The sequence below is a fragment of the Heloderma suspectum genome, chromosome 17 (assembly GCF_057233095.1).
Source record: "Heloderma suspectum isolate Gila_16-S chromosome 17, 16-S_ref, whole genome shotgun sequence".
NCBI classification, from domain to species: domain Eukaryota; kingdom Metazoa; phylum Chordata; class Lepidosauria; order Squamata; family Helodermatidae; genus Heloderma; species Heloderma suspectum.
In genome coordinates, this window is record NC_139474.1 from 8,253,948 (window position 1) to 8,276,762 (window position 22,815).

The 22,815-nt window shown below is 47.3% G+C and overlaps 1 protein-coding gene across 1 annotated transcript; it reads left to right on the forward strand.

Annotated features, from left to right (window-relative positions):
- Positions 1–11,150: 11,150 nt before the first annotated feature.
- On the forward strand, positions 11,151–12,122 carry LOC146334366 (olfactory receptor 6N1-like). The gene has a single exon (XM_084823610.1). It carries the CDS (start codon positions 11,151–11,153, stop codon positions 12,120–12,122), a length of 972 nt encoding a protein of 323 aa, XP_084679736.1.
- The last annotated feature ends 10,693 nt before the right edge of the window (positions 12,123–22,815 follow it).

Genomic DNA, 22,815 nt, shown 5'->3' on the forward strand with positions numbered 1-22,815 from the left:
AGGACAGAGCTCAATCATCTGTGAATCTGCCCCCTTGGAGGCACAAAACTCCATCTTTGAAAGGTCCAGTTTACTTGGTTTTTTAAACTGTTTATGTAGGAGACACGTTGGACATCAGTAGCTTTGCGCCTAGAATTTAAACTTGTAGGACAAGTTTAGTCCTGCCATAAGGGCATTGGAGAAGGTTTAAAAGGCTTCTGCAAATTATCTCCATTTGGATCCATATCCAAAATGCAGACCTAACCTTATGGGGGAAACTCCAATGTTGTCCTCAGAACAAATCAGGAGGTGGGGAAATGGGCGAGATGTGGAATGTGAATTTTATCTCTTCGAGCTGTATCAGAGCTATATGGATTTTATTTATTTGAGCCATTTTTAGCCAGCTCTTCAGCACAACTGTTCCCTCAGGGATGCTAACAAATCCATAGGTTCTCCTCCACCCATTTTATCCTCACAACAGCCCTGTAAGGTAGGTTAGGCTGGGGGATAGTGACTGGCCCAGGGTCACATAGTGAGCTTTGTGTGATTTGAACCCAGGTCTCCCCAGGGCTGAGCTGACACTAACTGCTACACCACACTGCCCCAATTTACACATGTCTAGGAGCAGCAGCAGCAAGGAGGGCTTGTCCATTCGTAAAATGTCTACCAGGATGAAAACACTCATTTCCCAGAAGGCAAGCTGGTAGGTGTAAAGGAAAAGTGATTTGCCTGAAAACCTAAGGACGAAGCAGAGGTGGGCTCTAAGCTCTAAAACCCAAAGCCTCTCTTTTGAACCCAAATAAAGATGCCGCTGCAGGGCGGCCCTTTGCTTTGCAGCATGCCTGCTTCCCAGGTAAATAATAATATTTTTTTAGAAATCTAAAGAAATAGAATACAAAGCAGGAGAGGCAGGGCAACGGGCAGGGTGACGGGCAGGCACCAAGAGATGTGGCTGGGGGCATATTGGTGCCTGTGGACACCACGTTGGAGACCCTGGTCTCAAAACATACCATGGCAGCTGCCACATGTGTGAAAGGGCAGGCTGTGCCCTTCATGATGCTTTGGCGTTCATGCGTATGCATTTTACCAACAAATGCAAGAGGCAGTGATGGCCAGCGATCTGGATGGCTTGAAAAGGGGGTTAGAAAATTCCTGGAGGAGAAGGCTATCCGTGGCTGCTGTTCCTGTTGGCTCTCCAGCATCAGAGGCAGTGTGTTGCTGCCAGTTGCTGGGGAACATGGGCGGGAGGGTGCTGTTTCTCTCATGTCCTGCTTGTGGGTTTCCCGTGGGCAGCTGGTTGGCCACTGTGTGAACAGAATGCTGGACTAGATGGACCCTTGGTCTGATCCAGCAGGGCTCTTTTTATGTTGGTACACACTGCTGGAGACAACATTTGCCCATTTTCTATAGCTGGCAGCTATGGGAGTGTAAATAAAACAAACATTGCAAAGATTCCATAAACCTCCCCTGCTCCCTTTCTCTCTCTCTCTCTCTCTCTCTCTCTCATACAGCAGAAACCTGTAGCATCACCCCGGACGACTTGGAAGTGGGAAGCATGCAACGTTGCTTTTGTTGTTGTTCAGTCGTTCAGTCGTGTCCGACTCTTCGTGACCCCATGGACCATAGCACGCCAGGCCTTCCTGTCCTGCGCTCTCTCCCGGAGCGTGCTCAAGTCCATATTCATTGCATCGGTGATGCTATCTAGCCATCTCATCCTCTGCCGTCCCCTTCTCCTTTTGCCTTCAGTCTTTCCCAGCATCAGGGTCTTTTCCAGGGAGTTTTCTCTTCGCATTAGGTGGCCAAAATATTTGAGCTTCAGCTTCATTATCTGTCCTTCCAATGAGCGCTCAGGGTTGATTTCCTTTAGGATGGACTGATTTGACCTCCGTTGCTTACTTATGAACAATTAATTGTCCATCACTCATTTTTATCCACCCAGCAGCCTAGTGTGGTAGGTTAGGCTGAGAGAGTGTGAGAGGCCCAAAGTCATCCAGCGAGTTCTGTGGATGAGTGGGAATTTGAAACCGGGTTTCCCCGGGGCTAGTCCAGGTCTCCAGCCACTTTTTTTTTTTCCCCTCAACCCCAAAGAGGTCTCGCATTACATCGATGTCGCTTTGCCATTCAATTAGGTGGAAATCCATACATTCCATTTTGCCCTCATCAATTTTGCATCCCCAGTGGCACACAGGTTGTCTTCACGGCTGAAGGCCGTCCATGTACACCGTCTCTGCTTTCCTGGTGCGGGAATCCGTCTGTGCAACTATCTGAGACGGGCTGGTTGCACGATCCTCCATTTTCCATCTGGCCTGCCATGGGGAATCCCACTCCCCATGATAAAGAGACATTCCAGGTTGGCTAATATAAAAAACAGTCCTCTTTCCTTTTCCTTCTGCTCTCTGCCTACCCAGGAACCTGTGTGTGTCACCCAAGGCAAGAGACAGATCTGGGTTACAGTTGGGCCTTTATATTTTCAGAATATGTGCATATGTTGGCAACCTTCTGTACATTCTCCAGGCATTATGCACTGTCTCCAACAGGTCTTGGGGTGCGGGGTGCATAGCTCGACAGGATTTTGCACAGGCATTAGGCATAATCTCTAATGCTAGATTGAATGGGCTGAAGTTACGGGAAGGCAGATTTGGGCTGAACATTAGGATAACAGTCTTGATGGTAAGAGCAGTTTGACAATGGAATCAATTACCCTCACTGGAGGTCTTCAATGGACAATAATTCATCGGGGGTGATCTAACTCTGGATTTCTTGCATCGAGCAGAGAGGACTAGATGGTCTAGACAGCCCCCTCCAATTCTCTGATTCCATATTGTTCCCATATCAGGAGGATACCAGTCTGGTGTAGTGGTTAGAGTTTTGGATTGGGAGATCCAGGTTCTAGTCCTCACTCAGCCATGAAGCTCACTGGGTGACTTTGGGCCAGCCACTGACTCTCAGCCTAACCTACCTCACAGGGTTGTTGTGAGGATAAAATGGAGGGGAGAAGGACCATGTAGGCCACCTTAGGTTCCTTTGCAAGAGGAGGAAAAGTGGGATATAAATATAATGATAAATAAAGACACAATTCCTCAGACTAATTCAAACACCTGATACAGAGAATGGACGTTAATGTGAGGGGATGCCTCAGAATTAGAGTTGGATTTATTCCCCCCCTTATTTTCCCCACGAACCACCACCATCAGATTTTTAGTGCTGAGATCAAGATTTCTGTCCTTGTCTTCTCTTAGCCACGGAACCGCTTGGAAGGGGCCGTCAATACTACATTTCTCAAAATTATACTCACCTTGCTTATTATCCGGTGTCAAGATTAATGAGACCAATAAAGAAATACAGCAATGTACTTCTGTATGAAGAAATATAACATCCCTCCCCTTTCTTTTCTTTTCTTTTCTCTCCTTCATGACATGATTTGTAATTGTGGATTCACCCATTAATATAAACGTTGAAATTACATTATGCCGCGATCATATATATGAGAGAAAGAGAAAGAGATTGGGATCATTAGGACAAGGAAGATTAGCTTAGGAATGAAATCCATTTTTACAGCTGCTATCTGATATAAATATAGAAAGCCGCCCTGAACTGACTCAACCATTGATCTGTCTCATTCAGTACTGTCAGCAGCTCTCTAGGGTCTGGGGCAGGGAAGGGTCTATAAAAAGTCCACCCACTCTCCACCTGTAAACATGAAAATAACACAGCTACTCAGGTTGCGATCTAAAGACCATCAGCCTAACTCCACTAGGTGTAGGATTCTGCAGAAGTGCTGCTCCACCAGAAGGACAGCACTTGCTATGCCAGCGGAGATGTCCCACCAGCGATGTTTCCGCAGCGGTATGGGGTAAAAGGGGGCGGATCAGGGGAGGATTCAGGGGAAGCCTTGGAGTAGGCTTTCCACTTACTCACTGTCAAAAAAGAGGAATTGCATCACCACCAAAGAAGGCACCAATTCACACGACTGTTGCATATGCCAATGTATAGGTGTGAGCGTAGAATAAAATAACTGCAATTGAAATTGAAATTCAAGACATCTCACTGTAGCGGAGAAGACTAATTAAAGGCATTTCTACATGAGGCTTTTATCCCTCACCTTTGCCGAGGCTTCTGCTTCCAGATTCTTGGCAGAATTAAGGGATTAAGATCGGCTCCTTTACACGTGCGTTTTTCCCAAGTTTTCTTTCCCCACCTTCCTATATGTTTCATTATACAACCACTAGATGGCACCGTGGTATAGCAGAATTGTGCAATCACAGGAGACTCTCCTTGAGCCATTTTAAAAAAATACCAGACTGCATTGGCGGGGTGGGGGACCTGTGATAATGTTTCCAAAGCATGAGAGAAGCCCTGGAGGATGGTGGCATCATGTAAAGGACCCGCAAAGTACCGTGAGTGAGCAATCACGAGAGCACAACCAAAGCCTAGTATAGAAAGGCTCTAGGTGAGCTGTGTGCCTATTGCTCAGTCTGCCATCCAGGTGCTGCTAACTGTGGATAGGAAACTTCAAAGCCCCAGTCTGCTCTCCCTTCTTAGGGTTCTTTCTCTTTAAATTGGACTTAGACTGGACACCTCTTCAAACAGAGGGACACCTTCTAGAGTTAAAGGAAGACAAACAGAGGATCAATTGATAGAAAAAGTGGAGTCTTTTTATCATTCATTGGAATGAAAAAGCTCGGGAATCATTAAAACCCTTTACTTTCCTGGGGACGATTTAATGTCAGCTTCGGCATAAAAATTGATGACGTTTAAACTCTTAAAGGTTGTTCAGGCAGGCATTTGGGGTGGGTTAGGGTATTTAAAAAAAAAAATATGGTAAAATTTTATTGTTTTAAATTGTTTCATGGTGGGTTGTACATCGCCCAGAGTGGCTGGGTGACCAGTCAGATGGGCGATTAATCAATTTAATAAATTAAATAAATAAATAAATAAATAAATAAAGGCTGCCTTTAATTTGTGAGTATCTTTGATGTTAAAATGGGGTCACTGTAAGAAGGATTTGGTGTCATTACATGTCGAGTATTTTAGCACTTGACCAGACCTATATTGTGTGCTTATGAGACTGACGCTGAGTTTTTACCCCCCTTTGCTTCTGACAGAGTTAAGCAGATGCTTAAACAAACAAAAACATCTCTGTTCTAAGTGGTTGGATCTGGTTGCAATCTCAGAAACGTCTGATTCTTTAATACCTGTTATATAAGATACCATTTGGTCTGGAGAGCTACTGTACAACTCGTACTGAGACACACACACACACACGCACCCCGCCCCAAGAAAATCATTCACAGCGTTACGCTTTCAGCGTACGCCTTCTGCTTTTATAGAAGGGAAATTTGATAATACTCCAGTCCATCAAAGACTTTGTATCTGGGGGTCTGGGGAAAGTTGAGGATGTTTCCCACTATTTACTTCGATGTCCCCTCTGTGACCATCCTAGGCATACTTTTCTTGCTATTACTCTTCAGTCCCTGTCGAACAGGCCCCTCTTAGACCAAATATGTGCTCTTCTTTATGGCATTGATGTTTTCACCACTGTTCAGGTAGCAAAATTTGCCTTGGCAGCAAGGAAAATACACGCCAAATCCCAAACAGCTTAGGAGGGATGTTTCTGTTGGATATGGGTGTGTGTGTGTGTGTGTGTATATACACACGGTTGTACTGTTCTCTTTTCTTTTTATGTATATGGTGGTGGCCTGTGGCACCAAGCAACAAAGTTGACTTAACTTGACTATATATTATGTAAATAATAATAATAATAATAATAATAATAATAAATTGGACACCTTCAAATAGAGGACTGTCCTCTGCCAGTTCTCCAAAATAGAGGACTGTCTTCTGCAAAGGAGGACACCTGGCCCCCCTGGCTTGGAACCACTGGACCCAAAGCCCCCTGGTACAGCTGACACCCCCCAGAACGAGTGGATAAGTATGACAGCACTGAAGTTGGCATTCATATTGGAGAGCCAGTGTGGTGTAGTGGTGAGAGTGTTGGCCTGGGAGCCGTGAGATCCGGGTTCGAGTCCCCACTCGGCCATGGGAGCTCACTGGCTGACTTTGGGCCAGTCACAGACTCTCAGCCCAACCTACCTCACAGGGCTGTTGTTGTGAGGATAAAATGGAGAGGAGGAGAATTATGTACGCCGCCTTGGGCTCCTTGCAAGAGGGGAAAAGGCGGGATATAAATGCAATGAATACATAAATACAATACATATTTACACTTCCAGAAGTAAATTCCCAGTGCGAGGGGAAATAAATACAAAGGCCTAATGGGGAAAATAACAACTGGAAAATCCACCCATGCACTCGCCTTTTGCCCTAGCTAATATGATCTGTCGGGTCTCCGGTGGAGATGGTTCCACCACCACAAGACCATAGGATGCCCTGCTCAGTAACCACCTTACAGTCATCCCCTCACTTACCCGCTTGTTTGTTTTTCATAATGCACCCCCTCCTGACCCAGTTAGTGTAAAAGCGCACAAACACACCCTCGCTCTAATTTGGCACCAAGGGGGTTACATTTGTCAAAGGGACTGGATCCCAGAAATCCAGTCCATTCACTTTTTAACAAGGCCCTGAAGACTAGAGGCGAAAACACATAAGTAATGGACAGGTAATCCCTGGAATTAGCCATCCAGTCAAGTCCCTATATCAGCCGCAGGTTGGCAAATCTGGTGGATGGATGCCGTGACCTGCCCTTCCTTGGAACCTGAAGGATCAAAGAAATGCTCCTAAGAAACGAGGAAATGGGTGAGTGCCTGCATCGGTATCACCCACCATTCCTCAGTGATATGGAAGCTGTAGGAAAGCAAACGTATTTTGCATTTATTCTGGGTTTCTAACTGGCTCAACGCTTCTGCAGTGGGGTAAACCATACAAAATATAAGATCGTTGCTGGTTCAGACCAAATGTCCATCTCAATCAAGCTTTATCTTTCCTACAATGGCCACTTGACCCCTCTCTAAAACCCAGAGTCCATGAGTGTGGCAGCCCTTGTCCTCTGTTGCTCCCCAGTAACTGGGATTCAGAGATAGTTTGCCTCTGGACATGGAGGTTCCATTCCTAACTAGCATGGCTAACAAGAACATAAGATGAGCCCTCCTGGATCAGACCAGAGGTCTACCTAGTCCAGCTTCCGTGTTTCCGACCGTGGCCTCTGGGAAGTGCACAAACAGGGTAAGAAGGCAAACCTACCTCAATTTGTTTTCTTTATTTCACCCTCCAGAGAGCTCAGAGTGGCAAACATGGTTCTCTCTCTCTCTCTCTCTCTCACACACACACACACACACACACATTTTACCCTCACAGCAACCCTGTGAGGTAGGTTAGGCTCCGAGATCGCAACTGGCCAACGGTGCACCCAGAGAGCTTCATGGCTGAGTGTGGATTTGAACCTGGGTCTCCCTGCTGTCAGTCTGACACTCTAACCAATAGACCACATTGCCTCTCACATGTGTTTTCTACCTAGAGAGATCTTGCGCATCAGTAGCATTCTACTGACAACTGCCTTGTTTAGCTAAGTGATACAATGGTTTTTCTAGAAGCAACATCGCAATGGTGTACATGTCTACTCAGAAGTAAGCCCCACTGAAATTCAGCGGGACTTAGACTGCAATCCTATACCCACTTGCCTGGGAGTAAGCCCCACTGAAATCAGTGGGGCTTATATCAGAGTAGTCATATGTAGGATTGCATTGAAAGGCTAACTGGGTGAATCCACTTTGCTGAAGGTTTTTTTATGATGCATTTTTATGCAGTTATTTTGCTTGGTGTTTATTCTGGGAGATTTTATATTGCTGTTTTTTTTACTATTTCCCTCTGTGCTTCCCGGATAGTTTTACTGACGGGCTGCCTTTCAAATAAATAAACACGAATAAAAATAAAATGAAAGATATGAAAGTGACTAGACCATTTTTTTTTTTAGAACCTCCAAGTTATTGATACATCAATGGTCCTATACATTCTTGTATTCCTTAGCTTTACTTGTCTGAAGAGTTTGAAATGTTTGGTATTTTGTTTTTGATCATCTGTGTGTATGTGAACGTGGGAACACATTTCATCGTTGCGTCTTCGTGTTGTATGGGTTTCCACGGATGTCTTACAGCGATTCTGCAGAAACGTGCATGCATCATTTTTATTAAGCAGAGCGCTTTCCTAAAAAGTACATCTTCTTTTATAACATTGTTGCTTTCAGCAATATCCCTTGTTGACAATTATACATGCTAGAACCAAGCTAGGTTTTGTTGTTTTAGTATTCCTATTAATGGCTCTGTCTATCCTGGTTGTCATTTGGATAAATAAGGTCAGTGTCTTGGCTTGGAGTCTTGCTACGCGTTATATTGTTCATGATCCAAATGTTGATGCTTGAGAAACTGAAGGCTCCCCAAGTGAAACAGAGACAGCTGAAGGGAAAGTGGAGCCTCTGGCCACCTTTCTCCCTCCCAGGTTTATCTCTACTTATCTCTCTTCTTGTAACAAATAAGAACATAAGAAGAGCCGTGCTGGATCAGACCAACGGTCTATCTAGACCAGCTTTCTGTTCACCCAGTGGCCAACCAGCTGCCCACGGGAAACCCACAAGCAGGGCAGGAGTGCAACAGCACCCTCCCACCCATGTTCCCCAGCAACTGGTGCACATAGGCTCACTGCCTCTGGTACTGGAGGTAGCACATAGCCATCAGGACTAGTAGCCATTGATAGCCTTCTCCTCCAGGAATTTATCTAACCCCCTTTTAAAGCCATCCAAATTGTTGTCCATCATTACATTTTGTGGTAGCAAATTACATAGTTTCACTCTGTCCTGTGTGAAGAAGCCCTTCCTTTTATCCATCCTGAATCCCTCACCAATCAATTTCATGAGATGACACCATTGGCTTCTAGTATCATGGGGGGGGATGCCTCCTTCACCACTTTCTCCGCACCATGCATCATTTGGTATACCTCTTTCATGTCTCCTTTCACTCACCCTTTTTCCAAGCTAAACAGATCCAGTCGTTGTAACCTTTCCTCATAAGGGAGATGCTCCAGCCCCTTGATCATTTTAGTTCCCCTTCTCTGCATGTTTTCCAACTCTGCAATATCCATTTTTTTAGGTATGGTGACGAGAACTGTACATAGTATTTCAAACTTGGCCAGGCCACACAATAGATTTGTCCAAGGACAGTATGATATTGGCAGTTTTATTTTTTATTCCTTTCCTTATTGTGCCTAACATGGAATTTGGCTTTTTCACAGCAGTGGCACACTGGGTCAATATTTTCATTGAACCCCAAGATCAATGAAAATATTGATCTTGGGGTTCAATATTTTGAACCCACTACAACCCCAAGATCTTTCTCTTAGTCAGTCACTGCTAGCTCTGATCCCATCAACATATATGTAAAGCTGGGATTTTTTTGTCCCGAAGTGCATCACTTTACACTTGCTTACATTGAACCAGATTTGCCATTTTGATGCCCATTCTCCCAGCTTGGAGAGATCCTTTTGGAGGTCATAGAATCATAGAATAGTAGGGTTGGAAGGGGCCTACAAGGCCATCGAGTCCAACCCCCTGCTCAATGCAGGAATCCAAGTCAGAGCATCCCTGACAAATGGCTGTCCAGCCTCGTCTTAAAGGCTTCCAGTGTGGGAGAAAAGGTCTTTGCAATCCCTTTTTTGTTTTAACCACCCTGAATAATTTGGTGTCATTAGCAAATTTGGCCAACTGCTCATTCCTAATTCCAGATCATTTATAATAAGTTGTAAAGCATTGGTCCCAGTATAGATCTCTCTGGGACCCAACTATTTATCCCTCCATTGGAAGAATTTACTATTTATTCCTACTTTCTGATCCATAACTCTCTTCTTATTATAAGACTGCTACGTTTGCTCAGGAGTGAGGTACTTTGGTGAGGGAATTTGTTAAAAAAAAAAAAAAGCCCTTTTAGAAGTCCAAGTAAACAATGTCTACCAGATCACCCCTGTCTGTTTATTGACACACTTGGAGAACTCTAAAAGGTTAGTAAGGCAGGACTTATTTTTGCAGAAACCATGTTGATTCCTTTTCAGCAAGGCTTGTCCTTCTGTATGATTACTAATTTTATCTTCAATAATGCTTTCCACCTATTTACCCAGAACAGATATTAGCTTAATCAGCCTGCAATTTCCCAGATCTCCTCTGGATCCCTTTTTAAAAACTGGTGCTATATTGGCCATTCTCCAGTCCTCTGGTACAGTAGCTGATCTTAGGGGCATGTTCCATATTTTTGCTAGAATACAGGCAATTTCACATTTGAGTTCTTTAAAAAAAAAAAAAACCTCTCAGCTGGATACCATCTGGGCCCAGTTATTTATTAGCTTTCAATTGGTCAATAAGGTCTTCATCTTTTGTCACCACTATTTGTCTCAGTTCCTCAGACTCCCTTCCTGAAAACATCAGTTCAGGCACACGTATCTGTCCTACATCCTCCGCAGTGAATACAGATGAAAAGAATTCATTCAGCTTCTCTGCAATCTCCTTATCCTCCTTTAGTTTCCTTTAACTCTATTGTCATCCAACAGTCCAACCAACTCCCTAGCTGGTTTCCTGATTCTGATACATTTAAGGAATTCTTTATTGCTGGCCTTGATGTTGTTAGCAGCATGCCCCCCAAAATGCTTTTTGTGCATCACACTGTGTGCTTGCATTTCCTTTGTGCAAGTTTGTGTTCCTTTTTGTTCTCTTCCTTTGGGCAAAACTTTTTCCTTAGAGTTCTGAGGTGGACTAGGGACAATTTGCTACAAACAAGAGATAGGATATGCAAACAACAGAGGGAGACACATGGTCAGAGGCTTTTGCTTCCCACTGCCTATGATCCCATCCAGCCTGACTCCGAGGGAGCCTTCAGAATTGTCAATAGTCAGAACCTGGCTTACCCGTAGCTACTTTTGACATGGTGAATGCAACATGTAGCCAACAACGAGAGGCACAAATCTTGCCCAAAACCCCAAAGTGACACAAGATCACACAAGTGCCTGTTTATTTTTGTGCAAGCCCAACATTTCAGGGAGACATTTCTTCTTCAGGGACTACCTGCACTAGTCAAACCAGCTCCTTGCCACTGCTATGTGTAACATGTCACCACCACGCTCTCCTTTCTTGTTACTATATGCCTACATCTCATATTTCTCTAGATGAACTTCTAGATGGCATGGAAACTTTCAACCAGACCAAAGTCACCGAGTTCATCCTCATGGGCTTCCCCAACCTCCAGCAGTTCCACATACTCCTTTTCCTCTTTCTCCTCTTCATCTACCTCTTCACCATCTTTGGCAACTTGCTGATTTTCACCGTCATCCGCTCAGACTCTCAGCTCCATACGCCCATGTATTTTTTCATCAGCATCCTCTCCTTCTTGGAGATCTGGTATACAGCTGCCACCATTCCCAAGATGCTCTCTAACTTGCTCAGTGAGAGGAGGTGCATCTCTTTCACCGGATGCCTCTTGCAAATCTATTTCTTCCATTCATTGGGAGCTACTGAATGTTACTTACTCACAGCGATGGCGTACGACCGGTACCTGGCAATATGCCACCCACTGCACTACCCAGCCATCATGACTAACAAGCTGTGTGCCAAATTAGCGGCCAGCTGTTGGATCTGTGGCTTACTGGGACCCGTGGCCGAAATCGTCTTGGTTTCCAAACTTCCCTTCTGTGGCCCCAATAAAATTGAGCACATCTTCTGCGACTTCCCCCCGCTGCTTAGCTTGGCCTGCACCGACACCTCCGTCAACGTTCTGGTCGACTTCACCATCAATGCTTGCAAAATCCTGGCCACCTTCCTCCTGATCTTAATGTCTTACCTGCGGATCATCAGGGCCATCCTGAAGATCCGTACCGCCACCGGGAGGAGAAAAGCCTTCTCCACCTGTGCTGCGCATCTTACTGTGGTGCTGATTTTCTTTGGGAGCATTCTGTTCATGTACGTCCGGCTGACGAAAAGTTACTCCCTGGATTATGACAGGGTGCTGGCTGTTGTCTATGCTGTCCTGACCCCTTTCCTTAATCCGATTATCTACAGCCTGAGAAACAAAGAAATCAAAGCAGCCTTACAGAGAATGTTCCAGGGGTGGGCAAGGATTGCTAGGGAAATAGACCAACCTAGGGGGCCTAGAAGCTAGGGGAGAAAGGAGTCAGGAAGAGAACCAAGGGGTCACATCCAGGGCTGTGTGCCTTCTGTATTTCTGTTCTTGCACCACTGGAGTACAGAATCTATTACTGGGCACAGAATTCCATGTTGCAAGCATCTCTGCTCTGGGATTATAATTTTTTAATAGGAATACCAAATACAAAATGTTGTACAGGCAGAAGGAATGACTGTAAGAATCAGTAGGCCTCGCCCGCTGATGCTACTCCCAACTCTACAGGAGCTTCCAAGTGTCCAAACAATAACTAAGCCACAGTGCCCCGCGGCCCCCGGATACATAACATTCCTCCCTCCTTAGCTATCATAGACTTCCAGCCAACAAGGAAGCACCCTTTCATGGCACGGTCTCTGCACTCGACTAGTAGGTGTAGCTTGCTCAGATGACTTTCTTTCAGTAACTGCCATAGGTAAGGAAGGAGGACTGCTCGCATCACTTAGTGGTTCTAGTGCTTCAACCAGCGGTGAAAAAAACACATCCGTTCCAGATAGATCTTCAGCAGCTACCTCTGCTGATAACAACCCTCTCTGGCCAGAACGCCTTCTCAGCTGGTCAACATGGCAATGCCACACTGACCATCTGCACACTGGACCTTGTATGACACAGGTCCAGTGACCTCACTGATAGAGGAAGGAACCCACTTCAGTCCAGCACCATAGTTCCTAGCAAACACCTGATCTTGTGGGGCAAATGAAAAGCGTATAGGAAAACCACTAAGCCAAAGGCTGAGGATCAACAGAGCCAAGATGGATTTGCTAGTGCATCCCCATAACTCTTTGGCCATCCCCAATGTATTCAACTCATCATGCAAACTGTAGGCATAGAAGCTACTTGGCGGCCTCTTTCAGTAGACTCCAATAGCCAACTCAAGACACAGACAGAAGGTTTCTTTTCAAGGCTTTAATCCTTTTACACCTTAATGACTCTTTCAGATGCTAATCACCAGCGACTAAGCAAGGAACAGCAGAGTGGCCTATGTGCCGAGTAGGCAATTGATCCCCGTTTGAAGGAGAGTCACTTGAAGACTCTGAACTTATGGGCTAGGGAGAGATCCTCCCTCTTTCCCTTGGGTCCCTGGGATGCGGCCGTTGCTTGCACACCAAACGGGCGCTACGTCTCCTTTCCGCGTCCTCCATCGCTCGTCGCTCTTTGCGTCTGCGTCGAGCGTCCAGTAAGCCCCCCTCCCGCACTTGCTCACTGCCAGGGTCACTATCTATCTCAGGAATGCCAGCAGGAGGAATCTCTGCCAGCTGCTGTGCCTGTGAGGGATGAGCTGGCTCCTCTCCCACGGATTGCTGATCCTCCTCAGAATCAGAACTGCTCTGGGGTTCCATCAGCTCAGTTTCTACCCTGACACTACTTTTCATATTCTAAGATGGTCAAAGTATTGAGCTTTTCTGGATGCAGAATCTGGGAGCATAATTCGGATTTTAAAAAAACAACATACAGAACCTTGGCTGCACTCTTGAAACAACTTGCTCTAAAACCATTTATTTATTATTTAATTATTATTACATATAGATGCCTTGCCTTTCTTCCTCTCACAAGAAACTCAAGGTGACTTAAATTATCCTCTCAACAACCCTGTGAGGTAGGCAAAGCTGAGAGTCAATCACTGGCCCGAACTCACCCAGGGAGCTTCATGGCCAAGTGAGGACTAGATCCCAGATCTTCCAAGTCCCAGTCCAACACTCTAACCACTACACCATACTGGCTCTCAAATTACAGCATACATGAAACCATTATTTCCAACCTTCGATGTACGTAATAAAAATTCCAGTACATCATAAAGTAAGTCTATTTTTTTAGTGGAAGTTGCTAGAATGGACAAAGCATTCTTTTGATGAACTTCTCCATTCCAGCAGGATCCAAAACATAATTGTTGTAGTAGATTATTGAAGCAGATGCCACTTTTTAGTAATGGTCCCAAACCGTTTGGGCCTCACCCAAAATATTTTGCCCTGGACAAAGGGGATTCCCATAAGCATGTGCTTGCCCAGTGTGGAAAAAACTGGATGCTGGGCTAGGTAGTGCTTTGGTCTGATCCTGCAGGGCTCATCTTGTGTTCTTCAGCCCCCAAGCAAGACATAAACACAACAAACCCCTTTTATTGCCCCCCAGTAATTAGCATACTGCCTCTGCCCATGGCAGTTCCTTTTAGTACCATGGCAAAGAGACCTCTCCTCCATGACTTTCCCTAATCCCCTTTTAAAGCAATCTTGAGTCAGTTTCCATCGCCATCTTTTGTTGGTAGGAAATTCCATCCATCAGCCTTCCCCGACCCAGCGCTCTCCAGGGGTGTTGGACTACAACAACCATCATCCCCAGTGGCTGGGGGTGGTGGGAATTGAAGTCCAGCACCTCTGTAGTCCAACACTCCAGGCTGGGGAAGGCTGCCATAAATGAATGATGCACTGTCCTGAATCTCTTGCTATACAGCTCAAGAGTTAGCATTCGTCCACTCAAGGGAAGGCGGAATCGTACCCACCCTGGAAGTCCCAGCTGTCCTATTGCCAACTTTGAGGACCAGTTTCCTTCCTGCACCCTCGGTCCCTCGGAAAGACGTTGACGACTGGTTTCCTTCCTGCATTCCGACTAGAGCTGGAGTGATGCCAAAGACTATGCACTTGGGTATCTATTCCTCTGTGCTCTGTCCCTGATCCCACCCCTCACCTGCCATTCTACTTGAACTCTTTGATCACTCCTGCATCCTGTCTACCAATGCCTTAATCTACCTGGAGTCATACACCAGGATCCTGAACCCTCATCCTCAGAAGATCCTTGTCCTCTGAGGAAGCTCCAGAGTTTAGACTTCAGGAAGAGGATTCAGTCACGGAAGGGCATCGTGAAGATTCCACCTCCCCAAGGTCTAGTACCCCAAAAATATCCCAGGGGTTGGCTCCCCTGAAGCCTGAGGAGGCTGCTTTGCCATCTTCAGACTCCAGTGATGAGGACACTCACATGCCACATCAACTCCCATGTCATCAAAGCCTGAGGCTGCTAAAACAGGCCAGGCTCCTTTAAGAGACAACACCTCAGTCACTGTAGAAGCAGGGCCGGCCAGCCCAAAAGCGGCCGAACTGCTACTTAAAGCTCAGTCTTGGTCTGCTCCTTGTTGGAGCAACATACAAACAACTCTCTCTGGCCTCCAGCCCCACTAGGAACGTTCCATGGTGCTGATCTCTTCCCGTCTTACTTCCTTAAGAAACCTGACCTAACTTAACCCCTGCTAAAGACCTGACAGATAACAGCACCCTGCAACCTAGGCTTCAGCACCGAGCATCTACAGAATCCACAGCATGAAATAGTACACCTGTTTACAGAACCAAAGTTCTGTCCCATCTCTGCACAAGGGCTCTTCTGAAGGCCTCAGCCTCGAACACACCCGCCACCTTGGGAGGGCTTTTATTTATTAAAAAATAAAATATCCACAAACTGAATACCAGTCTTGTTTTGAATATATATATTTTAAATAAAATATTGGTTTGGGACGATATTGAACATTTCATGAAAAACACAGTTACACGTATTTAAAGTTTCCATGCCAATCCTACTTGGAGCTTCCGGATATTACTAGGGTACACATTATATCAACAGAACTGAATCAAAGGCAGTTGAGTAAGCCAATGGGAGATTAATCTAAGTGTGGTTAGCACCACCTTAGTTCTCCACAACCTTACTGACAGTAATACAAGACTGTGTGGGGAGGATCCAAGACAGTGGTTACTCATAAAACAGTCAAGTTGAGTATAGGGTGGCCAGTTGTACAGCAGACAGTTCTCTATTTTTGAGGGCTGACAGAGGACAGTCATCTATTTGAAGGTGTCCTCTATTTGATGGGCTGTCCAATCCAAGTCTGGTTTAAAGATAAAGAACCATAAGAAGGGAGAGCAGGAAGGGCTGTGAAGTTACCCATCAAGAGTTAGCACCTGGACATCAGACTGAGTGGGCACATCGGTCACCTAGTCAATCGTCTCCACTACGGCGAGGTGCCTTGTATTTCTATTTAAATAATACTTATTATTTCTAGATTTGCACATATGTATATATATATATACACACACACACACACACACATTTACATATGCAAATGTTATGCAAATTGTCATCCTCTGTTGTGCTCTTTTTGGGTGATGCGTTTCCTCTTTTTTTATGATGTGTATGTGGCCACCCTAAGAGAGTATGGCCCTAGCGCCAGGTTGCTACATCCGTACAAGAATCACTAAAACTTTGAAAGAAGCCACTTGTTGCCAAGGGAACAGTATCATCAGGATATGACCACAGGCCAAGCATCTATCTCCACACTACAGGTACAATGGGACACTACAAGCAGGGTTGCTGAGGCAACTGATATGACTGGGGGCAGGTGATCGGAAGACAAGACCTTCAAGTCTACATCGAAACCAATTATGGTCCCTGTGTGGAGCCTGCAAGCCATGGGTTAATAACTACAAAGTTGACCGAGCGAAGCCCTCTGCGGCCCCCAAAACAGACATTAATAAACTCCATGGAGATGGAAGACCAATAAAAGCCAAACTTCAAGTGACTGCTAAACAGGCAGCAATGAAACTGATGAAGAAGTGTCAAGATGAACTGGGTGTTTATCAACAGGAACTCCGTGACCACAGAAGCGATGTGAAGGGATGTCACAAGATGGCTTCCTGTGGGTCAAAAAACAGAGGAGAAAATGTTCTCAGGTGCCTCAAAAACGTTTATCATGTCCAGGGCATTTTGGGAAGGACTTTCTTTCCTCAGGGGCTGCAAAGTATCTTTCCAATGCTTCTTCTGTCTTAAAATGCCACCATATAAGGCCTACAACTACACAATGGAGGGATGATAGTTCAGTTCTTCCATGCTGATGTACAGATTCTTTCTTGCAGGAGGAAAGGAGCCCCCAAAAGAGATGGGTATAAACAAAAGCTTCCGCATCATTGCAACGGGTGATAAATCAGGAAAAGCGACAGCAGTAAAGAATCCCCACCGAAAGGACAAGCTAGTCCCATTGACCACGGTCAGCTGTGCAGGTGACACTCCCAGCATCTCAGAGCTGCTTGCTGAGCTTGCACACTTGTCTTTCGCGTGCCTCGAAAGCTATCTTGGCGTCCATCAGTTCGCTCAGGGCCTTGCGCATGGCTTCCATCTCCTGCTCGGCCTGCTCGTAGCTCTGGGCCAACTCCCGGTTCTCCCGCTGCAGCTCCTCCAGGGTCGACTTGACGTCCTTGTTCTGTCGCCGGCAGCAGTTCTTGAGCTGCTCGGCTTCAGCGAGCAGGGTCTCCACCGTCTTGACCATCGACTCAGTCTGGTCCCGGGACATGGCTGCAAAAGGGGAAGCAAATAGGGGAACATGAAGCAGAGCCTCGCTGAATCAGATCTGGCATGTAGATCTGAATCAGATCTCACCCATCATCCCACTGCCAAGTGGCCAGATTTGGGGCCACAAACAGGGCATGAAGGCGATAGCCATTCCTCATCCTTGCCCCCCATTGAGTAGTAATTAAAGTGGCTTGTTGCCTCAGATTACAAAGGTTCCAGTTTGGCATCATGCCTATTACATTGTACAAGACCTCTCATCCTCCCTGAATTGGACTAATCCCTCTGGAAAGCCAGTGAAACCACTGGCCAGGGCCAGCGCTAAGGGTCGGCATGCTCAGGCACCTGCCAAGGGCCCACACCCCAGCAGGGGCCCACTGACCAGAGCCCCCTGGAGTTGCTCCTCCTATTTGCCACTGCAACCTGCTGGTTCACCTGCCTCTCTCGCCCCGGCCCAGGCAAAGGAGGTGGCAAGAAGGAGGAGCAGGAGATGCCCCTGCTTCCTTGCTGTCAGGATTCCCCTTTCACCCTGCTGCAAACTCCAACAGCCAAAATCAACACTCAGACCAGAGGCTGCATTTCCAAGGCTTTAATTCCATTTACCCTAATGAGGCATACAGATGCAAATTGCTAGAGACTCACAGACTGCAAAGGAAAAGGGGTTCAAAGGGGAGCAAAGAAAGTTGGTCTCCCTTTGGGAAAGGCGGCAAACTCTCTTAACTTAAGGGGTGGGAGGGGAAACTCTCCCCCTGTCCCGTGACACCTCTAGGCGCAGCTGTTGACGCCGAGCCGATCGGGCAGAGCGCCAAAGTTCAGCCCCTGCGATTTCCCGCGTGTGCCTGCGGCTGCGCCTTGCATCTAAGAGTTCAGGTTGTCCTTCCTTCGCCTCCCCCTGTTCGCTATCGCTCACAGGGGAATGTGAAGGGAGGGCATCTCCGTCCAGCTGTGCCTCTGAAGCCTGGGAAAGCTCCTCCCCCACGTGTTGTGGCTCTTCCTCAGAATCTGAGCTGCTCTGGCTCTCTATATGTTCAGAGGCAACCCTGACACTTGCTCACTGGCTCTCTGCCTGTCAAGCAAGCAAGTGGGAGCAACGATAAGGAAGGGGGGGAGGAGCGACAGCAGCCGGTGACCATGGCGCTGAGCCGGTGGACTCGAGGGAGGGGGCCCATGGAGGGGTTCTCGCTCAAGGGCCCTCCAAAGCTCCTGGAGCCGGCACTGAGCTAAATAATAACACCATGGATCCCTTACACCTGGCACACACACATGCCGCTGCCCCCAGTGGCCCAAGTTACTGGGAATACCTCTCTCTCTTGCTTGCTTGGAATCTTCTCTCAAAAGGAGATGCCCTACCGCCCGACTTACTTTTTTCTGGGAATGCCTCAAAACGCCGTGCTGGGTTGCAGCCACCAGGGGCAGCCTTGGTACTTAAGAGATGCAGGACACAGGGCCAGCGTCAAGGGTAGGCATCGTCGGGCACGTGCCACGGGCCCACCCCCCAGCAGGGGCCCACTGAGAAGAGCCCCTTGGATTTGTTCCTCCTCTTCCCCCTTGCAACCCACTTGCAACTAGGAAAAACTTCCTGACTGTAAGAGCAATACGACAATGGAACCAATTACCTGGGGAGGTGGTGGGCTCTCCCCCACTGGAGGCCTTCAAGACGAGGCTGGACAGCCATTTGTCAGGGATGCTCTGACTTGGATTCCTGCATTGAGCAGGGGGTTGGGCTCAATGGCCTTGTAGGCCCCTTCCAACCCTACTATTCTATGATTCTATGATTCTAACCCACCAGCAAGCAAGCGGGAGCCATGAGGAGGAGGAGGAAGAGGAGGAGGAGGAGGAAGAGCAAGGGATGCTTGTGGCAATGATGGTGAGAAGGTGGACTCACTGCAGAAGGGGGCCAATGGAGGGCGTCTTACTCAAGCACCCTCCAAAGCCTGGAGCTGGCACTGGTGGTCAGATGTCCTGCTTCACAGAGGATGGTCCTCTGTTTTGGAGAACTGGCAGAGGACAGTGCTCTCTTTGAAGGTGTGTCCTCGACTTGAAGAGGTGTCCAGTCCAGGCCTGCTTTAAAGTCGAGGAACCATGAGAAGGGGAGCAGAGCAGGGACCTTGGAGTTCCCCATCCACAGTTAGCAGCACCTGGATGGACAGCGGACTGAGCAGCTCACCTGGTCAGACTTCTCCGCTACAGTGAGATGTCCTGTATTTCTGTTTCAGTTACAGTTAGCCTTTCCAGACTTCCACCTATGCGTATACATTTTGGAGCTGAAACAAACTGGAAGCAGGTGAAGACTTTTTAAGGGCTGGGGTGTTACAACCAATGCGGAGGCGGCCCCCGCTTGACATTTCCCCGTGTCTTTGCCAAGGCTGCCCCATGGAGAGCGCCGTGAATCCAATCAGCTGGGAGATGGGCTTGTTTGTTCGTCACAGCGGGAAGATTTATGGCTGTGAAGTGGCATGTCTCGCGCCACGGGGCTGCCCCCAACCCTGGGCCGCGCCCTCCCTCTCAAGGAAAGCCATTTCACTCACCAGCCGGGCTGCAGGCAGGCCTGAAGTAGCTGTTGAACGGGAAAAAGCCTTCCAGCTTTTCTGCTTGGGTTGGTCGGCGTGCGCAGCGGGGCCTCGGCAAAGGAGGGTCCTTCCGCGTGGCTGGGGTCGCAGGAGGGATGCTTGGCCAGGCAGCTCATCAGCGTGGCACACACACACACACACACACACCGCTTTCCTGGAGCTTGTGGATGGCGACACAGAAGACACACCAGAAGGTGAGCAGAAGGATTAATGCAAGCTAAATGCAGCGAACCGTTTGAAGGAGGATTTACTGCCTGCCTGTTTTCCTGACAACTGGCAGCCTTAGCTGCAAGGCCAACAGGGAGGAGTGAAAGTAAAGAATCATTTGGGCCTCCCCCCCGCCCAGTCGAATGCTCGGGTCTTTCCCAGAATGCTCCAGGACGTGGAGAGCCCTCAGCTCAGGCCAGGCAAGGCCGGGCAGTGCCTTCACCTGCGTGGGGCAGGCAAACCACATCTTCCATCAGGCTGCCTCTGACCTAGCTGCATTTTCCCTCTGGGCAAAATGAGGTGGTCTTGTCAGGAGCTCTGGGAAATGCCCCGCCTAGAGCGGCCACTTCTGCATCATCAAAAAAGAGGAAATTCATCCCCAAGAATAGTAGACATAAGAGGGCATGGATTTGCATGGCATTTGCATATGTTCATACAAAGGCAGAGATGAAAATCTGGAAATAATTACTGTAACTTAAAAAGAAATACAAAACATTTATTTTATTTATTTGTTGCATTTATATCCCAACTTTTTTCCTCTTGCAAGGAACCCAAGGCAGCGTACATAATCCTCCTTCTCTCCATTTTATCCTCACAACAACAACCCTGTGAGGTAGGTTGAGCTGAGTGTCTGTGACTGGCCCAAAGTCACCCAGTGAGTTTCCATGCCCGAGTGGGGACTAGAACCCAGATCTCCTGGCTCCCAGTCCAACACTCTAGCCACTACGCCACACTGGCTCTCTCTCGATTTTGCCATAGTGGAGAAGGTTGTGATCAGATGACCTGTGTACCTGCTCAGTCCATCATCCATTTTCAACTCTCCCTTCTTAAGTAGCTATTTATCTTGAAACAGGATTGTGCTGGACAGTCCTTCAAAGAGAGGATGCCTTCAAATAGTTCAGGACTGGACAGAAAGTAGATTTCAAGATGTGTTGGACTTCAGCTCCCAGCATTAATGACCATTGGTCATGCTAGCAAAGGCTCCTGGGAGCTGAAGTCCAAAACATCTGGAGAACTACCTTCTGCCCACCTCTGAAATTGAGGATCGCCCTTTGAGTAGAAAACTGTCCTGTGACAGCCCTTCAAACAGAGGACAGTGGAGTAGGACAAATGGCCAACCTAGCTGTATCCCGCCAACCTCTGCTGCCTGCCCACCTCCATGTTTAAGCCCATTGCCATAGAGGCCATTTAGGTCCACAGATGAGAATGGATTCACACCACACTATTGGCGGGACCTGCCAACAACTGACGAGGGGGTTGGGCTAGATTATCCCCAAGTCACCTTCCAACCCTCAACTTCTATGATTCATCTTTCTGTTGCATTTCTATCAAAAATTTCCCCCTACACACACCCCTCATGGAATCCAAGATCCTTTACATATTCCAAGTGGTCTCCCCTCCAACTATTGCCCAGATTCTGCCCTGCTTAGCTTCAGATAGGTTGCCGCCTCATGCACTCTCAGGCCATGCTGCTTTTCATTCGTTTCTTTCCCTGGACATACCAGCCTTTCTCCCGCAGGTTGGGGAATTACTGCCTTAGAGGTCTGAGGATGCCTTCCCTTGGGGAGCACACGCACACCCTGTCCCAAGAGGACTTCTGTGTAGTCGTACCACCCACTCTCCGTCTTCTCTCTCGCGCTCAAGAGATGGACTTACGCTCCAGAGCTTTAAAAGCACCCCTTGGTAATCTTCCTAGCCTAGCTTCTTTGCTGGCATCCTTACAATCTCATTATCTCTGGCCATAAAGAGAGAATGTATGGAGAGCTCTTTGAGCCAGCAAAGGACTGCTAGCAGCCTCCCGCTCCCCCCTCCCCACTTGGCAAAGTAATAGCCCCATCCATTTAAATTTATGTCCATGGTAATGCAACCCATCAGGGGCTGCCCCCGGGATCCTCCGGTGACCAATGGGGTGTTTCAATTTCTGCGAGCCGAAAGGGGAGCAGGAAGGGTGGAGGAACTGAAGTGTATGGATGTCATCCGAGGGAGAGGGGAATATCACAGCGCTTCGGAAACAGTGGTGCAGGTAGGGTTGGACTTTGGGACCAAGCTCCAAGGCCCCACAGCCCAGAGGGGCCCCAAATGACCCCGCAGAGAGCAGCAGGTGATGAGGGCATCAGAAGCAAGCTGCATTGCATTCCTTTAATCATGCTGTTGCTATGATTTCAGTGAGTTTAAAATGCAGAACTGCACATGCTCAGAGTATTTTATTGTTTTTATCAGACTGGGCAAACAATTTTGTTGTCACCGTCATATCAAAATAATAAATAAATATCAGGAATGTAGAAGCCATTAAGAACATAAGACCAGGCTATTTGGGGCTGCATTAATAGAAGTATAGCTTCCAGATCACGTGAAGTCCTAGTTCCCCTCTACTCAGCACTGGTTAGGCCTCATCTGGAGTACTGTGTGCAGTCCTGGGCACCACACTTGAAGAAAGATGCAGACAAACTGGAGACGGTTCAGAGGAGGGCAACAAGGATGATCAGGGGACTGGAAACAAAGCCCTATCAAGAGAGACTGAAAGAACTGGGCATGTTTAGCCTCGAGAGGAGAAGACTGAGGGGAGATATGATAGTGCTCTT

Excerpts from the sequence above, each read along its gene's own strand:
- LOC146334366 (XM_084823610.1), top strand. The coding sequence starts at position 11,151 with ATGGAAACTTTCAACCAGACCAAAGTCACCGAGTTCATCCTCATGGGC.